The sequence below is a fragment of the Sminthopsis crassicaudata genome, chromosome 5 (assembly GCF_048593235.1).
Source record: "Sminthopsis crassicaudata isolate SCR6 chromosome 5, ASM4859323v1, whole genome shotgun sequence".
Lineage (NCBI taxonomy): Eukaryota > Metazoa > Chordata > Mammalia > Dasyuromorphia > Dasyuridae > Sminthopsis > Sminthopsis crassicaudata.
Window position 1 is genome coordinate 271,194,709 of NC_133621.1, and position 11,156 is coordinate 271,205,864.

The 11,156-nt window shown below is 33.1% G+C and overlaps 1 protein-coding gene and 1 long non-coding RNA gene across 2 annotated transcripts in view; both read right to left on the reverse strand.

The window, feature by feature from the left end:
* LOC141543057 (uncharacterized) lies at positions 1 to 4,483 on the reverse strand. Its single transcript, XR_012482312.1, has 3 exons — positions 3,846 to 4,483; positions 2,628 to 2,727; positions 1 to 208 (listed from the first exon to the last, which is right to left on the reverse strand). It is a non-coding gene; the product is annotated as an uncharacterized LOC141543057 (long non-coding RNA).
* Positions 4,484 to 8,986: 4,503 nt separating this feature from the next.
* Positions 8,987 to 11,156, reverse strand: part of LOC141543990 (uncharacterized) — a 74,709-nt gene continuing 72,539 nt past the window's right edge. Inside the window, exons 14-15 of the mRNA XM_074269639.1 lie at positions 9,429 to 9,640; positions 8,987 to 9,020 (exon numbers count right to left, since the gene is read on the reverse strand). Coding sequence (XP_074125740.1) covers positions 8,987 to 9,020; positions 9,429 to 9,640 — 246 coding nt within the window. The remainder of the gene's footprint in view (positions 9,021 to 9,428; positions 9,641 to 11,156) is intronic.

An 11,156-nucleotide genomic window follows, 5' to 3' on the forward strand; every position in this document is an offset into this window, starting at 1 on the left:
CTATAGAGTTTTCTATCACATTCTGCTTTTCGATTCTTTAACTGGTATTTAGTTTCCATTCTCTCTGACAATTCTTCCCGTAGTCCAATAATCATCTTTTCTAAAAGCTTAACTTTTCTTCTGACTTGGGTCCATTTTGAATTTTTAAATTCTACTGCTGGTTCATATATAGGAAGTACTTTCTTTTTTTCCCAAATGTAATCTGAATCTGTATAGAGAAAAACACAAGTAAAGAAACATATTAGGATTTTAAAATCTGTGGGGCAGTAGGAGAATATTTAGAATGCAGATTCTTTGGCACTGATAAAACAGTCTCCACATATGTATCCTAAGATTATATCAAAATATCATTTTGTCAATAAATTTAAACTGAATTTAAAGTAACCTCCTTTGGGTTATTGTAGACAGCTAAACAGAATCTCTTAGGTTACACATTATTTTATTTAAAAAAAAACACTATTTGAAACCTCAGGATTCCTCTTTATATAAGAAAATATGTGGGAAAATTAAACTTCCTGATGTATACTGTGAATGGCAACAATAAGATGAATAAAATACATTATATAATTAAATTGTAATTTATGATTATGAATTAAAATATGCTAAATTACTTTTAAAATATCATAAATGTGTTTTACCTCAAATAGTTACATGTAAACACTGCTTGTCCTTTAGAAGTTTATAATATAAATCATTCATATACAGTAAAATCCTTCCCTCATTTATTCCTTAGCCAGAGTTCTGGTAACTTTAACCAACATTTAACTGAAACACCAGAAGAAAATTTTTTAAAAATTTAGACCAAATCCAGAATTAGAAAAATGGGTCATATCAAGTTCCAGATTTAACAGACTTGTTTATTGGGTTTTCCATGGCAACATTCAATTCTTCATATGATTCACTGTTCAACAGAACTAAAACAGCAAGGATGTAGGGGAGAACAATGTTGTTCTGGGCTCTGCTTGTAATGTGTACCGAAGTTGACATTGACAGTAGGGGAAATCTAATATGCAATATTTTTTGTCATTTTAAAAATTAATTTTATAATTATAACTTTTTTACAGTACATATGCATAGGTAATTTTTTACAACATTATCCCTTGTACTCCCTTCTGTTCCAAATTTTTCCCCTCCTTCCCTCCACCCCCTCCCCTAGATGGCAGGCATTCCAATACATATTAAATATGTTATAGTATATCCTAGGTACAACATATATATATATATATATATATATATATATATATATATATATATATGTTCAGAACTGAATTTTGTTGTTATTGTTGCAAAGGAAGAATTGGATTCGGAAGGTAAAATAATCTGGGGAGAAAAAGAAAAAAAAATGCTAATAGTTTACAATCATTTCCCAGTGTTCCTTTTCTGTGTGTAGCTGATTCTGTCCATCACTGATCAATTGGAATTGGATTAGCTATTTTCGCTGTTGAAGATATCCACTTCCATGAGATGCAAGATTTAAAGCAAAAGAAGAAACCATCACAGACAAGCTAGAGAACTTGGTGCGATTCACAGTTAATAGGTAGATAAGGCAGAATTTGTACTTAAATATTCATGATAACATGTCTAGTGCAATATCCTGTATGACATGCTGATAGAAGAATTATAAAAACTAGGCAGAAAATCTGTAACATTCTTACGACTTTTGGTCACGTAGAGAAAGATTCTACTATTTTACCCATTGTTTCCATGAACGAGATCACTTTAATCACCTAATGTCAATTTCTTCAATGCTTTTCTATTATCAACAAGGTAAAATTCATATACTGTATGCTGGCATTCAGTATGTATAATAAACATTAAATAATATAGCACATATAGGTTTCAAAATAATTTCTCTGAAATTATCCTGTGAAGTTAGTCTTTTACAGATTAAGAAAATGAAGCTCCAATATTAAGTGATTTGTTTATACACACAAAACTAATCGTCCTACATTCCTAATACCTATCTTTTCATATTTACTTCTTTTTGCTATATACTGTCTTGTAAAACTGGATTTTCAGTGTTATTTTCGTTTCTCCTTGCTCACAGTTTCCATGTTTGAGATTTTCATTCCAGTTCTCCTGGACTCCCACGACCTAATGAATTCATATTCATTTTTAAAACCTTCAGAAAGTTGTTTTTATTCTTGCTAGCTGACATTCTTTCCCACTTTATACCTCACATATAATTATGACTATACTTTTTATTTACTTGTTAGTATATATTATTTGTTTATTTTTCCCATTAGAGTTATTTATGTAAGCTCTTTCTGCCTAGTACATTGCACACTCTCTGAGGACAAGGATTTTGTTTTTCTAAAATTTGTGTATTTGGCACACAGTAGGTACATAATTCTTTTGGCACTGAAACACATAATAACTCCTCTATGAGAACTTCTGTAGCTGAAAAATCATCACCCTGAAGCCAAAATGATCCTTTTTAGCTTGGCAAACTCTGCCAGACATTACACATTAGACGCCAATGCCAGAGCCTCCCAGAGAACACAAAGTTACCTCTACTCTACTATGGGTCAGTGGAATAGAACTCGTGTTATCTTCTTGGATATAAGTGCAGACTTAGTTTCTGTTTAACACCGGTATTCCATTAGAAAATTTAAAACAATTCTTACCCTTGGTATAAATTGAGGGAGGTAAATTAGAATTCACTGTATCTGTTTCAAGTGATTCAGTGATGTCATCAAGAGTATCTGCAGACATCTCTCCTTTATCCTATAGAAGACATAAAGTTAAGGTAATAAGTTTATGTAAAATTATTGTAAAACAAACTTGAAAACGATAGCAATGGCTAACATTTCTATAGTTTTTCTATATGTCTATAGCTTTTCACAGCAGCTATCCTCACAAAAATTTCTTGAGAAAAGCACTACACATAATTATTTTACAAATGAGTAAACAGGCTATAATAGAGGTTAGGTGATTTGTCCATAATTATATAGTTACTGAAGAGCCCAGGAACAGATTCAAATTCAGGTGATCTTGATTATTCACTAAGCCACATCTCTACCTAGAAGCTGATTTAGCAATCTCATGAGGAGTTACACAAATTAGTCACGATATCTGCAACATGCTATAATTGCATTTGCTATTGCTAGTCTCTCCTAATTCCCAGGCTGTCAGAGAAATCTCTGGTAAACATTAATATCAAGCTTAGCTCTTCCTGAAGCCTTCAGAAATCCTCTGTCTGCTATCTCACATGGATGCAGTGGAGGTACAACAGAGCACCCGGGAGTTTATTCAGGCAAGCTTAAGAACTTTACTCACATGGTTTACATCCTACTCTAAGACTTCCTGCACTCTCTTAGCTCCTTCTGCTTGGCAGAGCTCCAGTTGAAAAGGGTTGGGTTCCTCCCCCATTGAGCCTATATCAGATCCCTGAGGTCATAGGCACAGCCAGTCAGAGATGGAGAAACTTCCCATTCCTGATGCAATTTTAGAGTGTTCAGGGTTCCCGCAGAGGCGGGACATGCCACCCAGGAAGGTAGTCCCTATGTAGCCATAGCCATTCATGTCAGGGCATCTCCAGGCCATAGGCCTGGGTTATATCCTAACTGTGCTTGCCTGGCCTCTCTTATGGACCCTTCCAGATATCTCTTACAGATAGCAAATAATCTTCATTTTATCTATGGGGGAAATGAAAGAAAAGCCAGAAATATAATTAGTTTTCTGGCATTCACAATGGACACGTTCACTTAAAGATTGTTTCCAAACATATCCTTTTTATGATTAAATATTCCTGTGCTTCAAAATGCAGAAGAGGGATCCTATTTGTTCATTGAAAATAGTATCATTTTCTAAATTAAGATCTATTTTAGCAGTTTTTACAATACCTTATTATTTTCATTGAATGTTCTCTTGGCATGCCTAAAAGACAAATAATTTACTTTACTATAAATATAAATAAAAGTGTGTCATTGTAATTATTTGATTTTCAATACATTTTTATTTCAAAATCATATGATTTTTCATGTTTCTATTTAATCTTATAGCCATAATTTTTAATAAATGCCTATTTTTGCCTCTTGAAAAGTATTTTTGATGTGCTTTGTAAATTTTTTTTAAAAAATGTTTATATTTTAATTGCTCAAAATCTACTTTTTCACCCTTCTATCGGAACCCTTTACAACTGGGAATAACAAATAATCCATTACAAATATTCATAGTAAAACGACAAATTTTTGCATTGTCTGTGTCCCCCCAAAAAGAAATCTGTCTCCTTCTATACTTTGAATCCCTTAGCTATCTAGGTGAGTAGCACGTTTCATCATTTGTCATCTGAAATTATGGTGGCTCATTATGGTGGCAAGAGTGATGAGTTCCTAATTATTTCAAAATTGTCTTTACCATATTGTTGTCATTATAATATTATTCCATCATATTTCTATACCTCTATTGTTCCTTCTGTCAAAAAGTTTTTAAAAGAAATAAAAAAATTCTGAATTAACATCTGAATGTTTTATTAAAATTTATTATTAAATTTATTAAATTAATTTATTTAAATTGATTTAAAAATTAATAACTAGTTGAGAATACTCTCAAAATAAAGGTGAGTCAGAAAATCTTAACTTGCAATAGAATACTAATGAATTATTTAGTCAATTGTTTGTCCCAAACTGCTTGTCATCAAGATTCTAAAAGGACAAGAATATGAGCAGAAAACTATGACTGTCAGTATAAAATGATTCTTCCAAAAATACTATGCCTAGTACCTTGTACTCTATTCTAAGTTTTATAAAATATTAAGCATGGTAATCAATATAATCATATGTTGGTCATTCAAATTATATGTACCTTGGCTTCTTTTTATTATATTGAAATATAGAGGTCAGATATTAATCTCATTCACCGTTTTGTTTTTCCCAGAGCCTAGCATAAGGCTCTTCACATTTTATGTAACTAATGCTTTTTAAACAAGTTATACCAGGATATTAGTGGACACCTTGTGGAATAAAGCATGTGGAAACTACTCAGAAAACCATGATATTCCCCTCTAGAGAAAGTACTCCTGCTGATAACACTATCCACAAATTCTCTTTAATACTCGAGTATGAAGCTTAAATGTGATTATATAAAATTATAAACTTTAAAGACACAAATGCTGTGAAAAAATGACTGGCTCTTTCTAGATGTTTAAAAAATAACAAGATATGTCCTACAAATTAGAGGGAGAAAACTAAGTTCGAAAGAAGTAAATTATGGTTAAAGTGTAGATGAAGAAAATGGCTTCTCTCTCTTTCCAGTGATTTTAATCAACTGTTGCATTAACAATAATGTAAGTTGAATAGAGTATATACCCAGCCATATCCCCCATCATTGTCCCTATATCTACTGTTAAGTCCAGATAGGGAAGGCTATTGTAATAAAAGCAATAAAAGCAGAATACTCATGCACAAGAAACATAATATATTCATTGGATGAATAATGACAGTTCATGTTTCTATAGCACAAGAAATTTCCTTACAACAATCCCTATTTTACAAATGTGTGTGTGATATGTCCTAGAGTCTACCGCTAACATTGGCCTTGTGGTGCAGTGGAAAGTGAATTGAATCTGGAGTTCAAACCCCAACTCTTCCTCTTTTTCACTGGTATGACTGAGACTAAACCGCTTAGGAGCCTGGACTACATGACCCCTGCACTGCCTTCCAGTTCTCAATCCATGCTAGAACATTAGGAGACTGAAGACTTGAGCCTTAATCTTCTCACTACAAGACTGGGATTATTACTAATGCTTGGGTATGTATGGTGAAGATATACTTTTCATAGACCCATGTCAATTCTGCTGTGCCCTGTCACCACAATGAGTCAATTAAAGTGTATTATCACTGGGGCAGGTTCATAATAACTGAGAAAAGGAGAATTTCAACCACCAAACAGTGGCAAGTAATGTAGCATGAGCATATTTAAGGGAAGTCTGGGCCCTCTAGCTTTGCCAGGAATAATTAGCTTTCCTGTCATTCCTTCAGTGCATGTCCCATACCAAAAGAATACTTAGAAAGAACATTCAACTGGCAGAACAAAGGACATCAGGACAACAGTCTTCTACAATGAGAAAAAGCACACATTGCTAATATTTTTCTATGAGTTTGTCCAGTACTAGTTTACCTTAATGCATAAGGATTTATTTGTCTTATTTAAGGTGCTCTCATCACGACTATGGAGTAGGATACCAGATGAAGAATTGCAGGGAAAAAACAAAAAAAAAAAAAAAAACAAAAACAAGAAGCAAAAACCAACCATAAGTTGATCTTTAAATAATTCTTTATTGAAAACTTCTAAGAAAACAGTGGGAGACATATTTTTTTCTATTTTAAAATATGTGACATTTTACTTCCAGACTAAGTTTCCTTAACTAAGATGCTGATCTTATCATTCCCTAGAACAGAAACTTTTAATGGTCCCCTTCTTTAGTAGTGCATTAAATTGCACTGTGTACCTGTGAAGCTTCTTCATCTTCAGGCGTACAGTCTTAATCCAACAAAGTTTCTCACACTCCTCAAAATACAAGGCCCATTCTAGTCAGATATGTGCTTCTCTAGTCTAGGAATATGTGCTTCTTAACCAACCTTTTCTTCACCTACAATGGTTCCCATTTCCTGCCTATATTTGGGCTAAGAAAACTTCAGCCGCATAAAAGCAGATCCTTGCGATTACACAATTTGTGTGCAAAATATCAGGGAGTTATCAAAGCAGGCTTGATATGTGCCAACAATACCAAAAGAAAGTCTTAATGTGATTGTAGGTGGAATTCTAAGTATTCATAGAATCCAGGAGGAGGGAAGTGATTCTTTCCATATACTATGCCCTGATCAGAACCTGTTTGATGAAGATATTCATTCCTGGGTGATATACTTTAGAAAAGACAATTAGCACTGAGAATATTTCCAGAGGAGAAATCAGGATGGTGAAAAAAATGGCAACTGATGATGTTTGCTGCAGATGTTTACCATAAGTAAGAGAAGAGGAAGAACTGGCATGATGAGAAGTAGTATTTGTGATCAAATGTACAATAAAACATAATGTTTAATTGACCCTCTAAAAGCTAGGACTAGGCACAGATAAACAAATTTGGGATCAACACATGAAAAACAAAGAACACAAAAAGCAACCAACTTCCAAACAACTAAGACTTATTTAAAAAAGGAATGGGCTGCCTAAAGAATTAATGCATTCCTCTGTGTGTGTATGTATGTGTGTGTGTGTGTGTGTGTGTGTGTGTTTGTGTGTGAAAGAGAGACACAGAGACAGAGAGATAGAGAGATTGTGCATTCTAGTTAAAACAGTGAGCAACTAACAATCACAATGGTAGGAAGATTATTCTTTGATTCAACTCGAATGACTTCACAAACTTACCTATTCCTCTGTACATGTAACTTTTAGTAACTTCATTTTCCCACTCTGATAAGGTATCAAAGAAGGAATTTAGTGTGGAAAAGCACATTTTGTAATCATTTTTGACATCAATTTATTCCAGCATCTTATTCACAAATTTCACAGAACTTAAATAGAATGTTCACTTGAAACTTACCCTCTTTTGCTTCCCTTTCCAGCAAACTTCTCCAAAGAATACTAATTTCTCTGGTACTTTACCATTATTTCTCTCTCCAACTGCTAAACATATACCCCAATGAGTTAGTTTTACTCACTGTCAAGAAAAGTTTTAAAAACCAAAATATTCACAGCAACAACTTTTTGTAGTAGCAGATAACTGCAAATAAAGTAGCTGAGGCATCCTTGACTGAAGAATGGCAAAAAAAAAAAATTAGGCTTTCTTGATGTAATAGAACATCATTTCTATGGTGAGAAATAACAATTACATAAGAGGAAGAGAATATTTAGATGAATTAATGCAAAATGAAGTAAGGACAACCAGGACAACAATATAAATTATAACTGCGATAATATAATTATTAAGGACAATAAAATAACCACAACTGAATACTGTGAAATTATAATGTCCAGGTTTGAGATGAGAGGGTGCCACTTCCTATTTATATGTCAAGTGGAGCATTATCAATGTGGAACACTGCATGCAATACTGAGGTAGGGATGAAGAATGTTTCAGTAGATGGCTGAGGAGTGAGATCTTGGGAAAAGAGGCTTATATAAAAGTAAAAGATGACAATTTTTAGAAAAGGAAACTTTCTCTCAATTGTCCATGGCTTTACTGTTTCTCACTAATATGTCTAATATGGTTATGTCCCACTAATCAAAGAACAGTAAATATGTTTCTGTCTGCATGCAACTGAAGTCACAATATGTAAGTACTGCCATTGAGGTAGGGAATGATGCCTTTTTCAGTGACTCTTAAAGAGAATTATAAATTGTTGTCTTCCTGAATTTATGTTTATTTAATTAATTAATTAATTTATTTATTTATTTTTAGTCTTGAAATTAATTGAGCTAGTTAAAGTTATTTTTAAATCTATTAAATTAGTTTTCAAGTTAATACAAGTAAATCTGGGCTTTTAAAAAAACATTCTCTACTTTCTAACTGTCAATCCAGAGCACTTCCACATTCCAACTCTCATCAGTTGGAATTTTAGAGGTGGTCTAGTAAATACAGTCCCAACATGAATTGTGAACCCTCTTTACCATATTCCTGTGTCTCATCTATCACCTTATGGTCCCCTAAGACTTTTCTAGATGGGGCAGCAGGTAGAAGTTATCTACCTTTTGCTCTTCCTCAGCCTGTCCAGAAGGCATATGAGCACTAGAAGGACTTATACAACAAGGACTATGTGAGTACTTCTCTTTACATTTCTGTCAATTCCCTTTTTTTATTCTGCCATCCTGAAAGGACAATACCTTTTCTCTCCTCAGGCTTATCTTACATGGTAGTGGGTGGGTGACTGGATCTTTTTAATGATTTGCATGTCTGCAATTAAAAGTGTGAACCCTTTCTTAAGAATCTAGGTTCTCTGCCTTGGTATCCCCAATGCTTGGCCCATGATAACATTTAAAAATTAATTCATTCTTGAATATTTCTTCTGATGGGAAACTTCCTAATGAGTAAGAGAACACATTTAATTTTTGGAGTAGCTGTAAGATTATTTTCATGTCTCATTGGTACTTATTATTTATACCTCTTCAAAGTTTCCAAACTGAATTGCTTTGCTCCTTGCCACCTGCATATTACATTCTATGCTATTTTTTGGATCTCATCAAAGCCTACCTACCTTCTTTCAATAAACACTAATGTAACAAAAACAATAATAATAATAATAACAATATAGTATAAATATACTTACAGCCATAGAATAATATGCATTCATGTGACCTTAATTTCTTTCTTGGCAAAAAACAAGTGGATGCAGAGTGAATCTGAATCTAGATTTGTAGAGCAAACTGAATATACCATAAATGATAATATTTAATAATAATTCTCCAGTTAAATATGTTGACAAACTTACCTCTTTAAAACATGGTGCACAGGTGTTACATTTTCCTTAGAAGAGATGCTCATTTTTGGTCTTTCTTCCCCAGGAATTTTATTTTCCTCATCTTTACCATTTTGATAGCTCTCCATAGAAAACTGTTTATTAATTTTGCCAGTTGTTGTTCTTTCACTTAACTTATCACCATCTGTTCTCTCCAATATTTCCATTTTCTTTTCCCCTTCCATCTAAAAGGAAAGCTTAGTATCATTCTTACTTTATTGTTGTGTGTCTTTGTGTGTAAATGCATATATGTGTGTGTGCACGCGTGTGTGCATGTGTAAATATGCACACTTTTATACATATATACTTATATGCTTACTTACGTACAAGTACTAGTACAAGGAGCTACCTGAAGAGAAAATTTCCCCTACCAATGTTATCAAAATCTAGAAGACAAGTATTGTCTACATATGTCAGAGATGGGACTTGAACTAGTTCCCTATCAAATATGCCACATTACCTTTAATTTTTCAATTTTATTTTGAAATACATATAATCCTCTATATTATCTTCACTTTTTATTTTGGATATATAATGGTCATGGTTTTATAAATTTTGTTGGAAAGTAGAAACATGGACTCCTATTTCAAAATGACAGCTCAATTACAATCTCATTTTGTTTTCTCATTCTACTTTCAAGATCTCTCAGCTCTCTCCTTTCAAAAGGAGACAGGATTGAAATACAATATCTGATTTATGCTTGCCCTTTTCCACCATGTTCTCATGTTCTCACAATGAAAATATAGATCAAGTTTATTTCCAAACCCATGATGGCTGTTTCCCACTCAATTTCTCATTTCTTATTTCTTACTATCAAGTTCAAAAAGTAAACCAATAAAACAAAGCAAAAAAAAAAAACAAAAAAAAACTTGATTAACAGCATAGGAAATCGATTAAAGTGAGATTTAGATATTGTGACTGCTATATTAAGGAAAATTGATGCTATTCCCTGTGTATTTCCAGAAGCACCATCTTTCAGAAAAGAAAAAAAAATAGGAAAAAATAATATTAGTGTAATGCTATCATTTTGTAGATTTGTACATTAAGTAATCCAATTGACCATTTTGCAAAGTCATTTATATTTCCTGAGCTTCTATTGCCTTGTCCACAATTATTTGTCCACACCCTTTTATAGGAATAGTAATGAAGATCACATGAGATTGCTTTGTAATTTGAGAGTCATTCAAATACTATTCTCATTATTTTTGGACAGGACCTATGAATTCATCAGTATGAGTAACTACAAGTGAGGAAATTCCCTCCATAAATTCAGATCACCCTCTGCTCCAAGTCTCAGTTGCCTGGTAAGGTCGATGGATTTGCCCAGGCTAACATAACTACAAGAAGCACTTAAATCTAACTCTAACTGAATGTGTTTGGGTTTGTATACACTGTGTTATATGTTCAGCTATTATTGTGAAAATATAATGAAAAGACGGACATGTGAAGGTATAGATAAGCCAAGAGACCTTGGCCAGGCAATCTAACATCCCTGAGCCTAACCTTTCCTCATTGATAAGACAATGGTGTTTGATTCAATGACTGCCAATGCTCCTTCTCAAAAATAAAATTCAATGAATTAACAGTGCTAGTACAATAGCATCTAAAGCCAGCCAATTATGCAAATATCTATAGTGAATAAAAATATATTTTGAAAAACTAAATACAAAAAGAGGAGCATTGAACTTGAAAGTAGAAGAT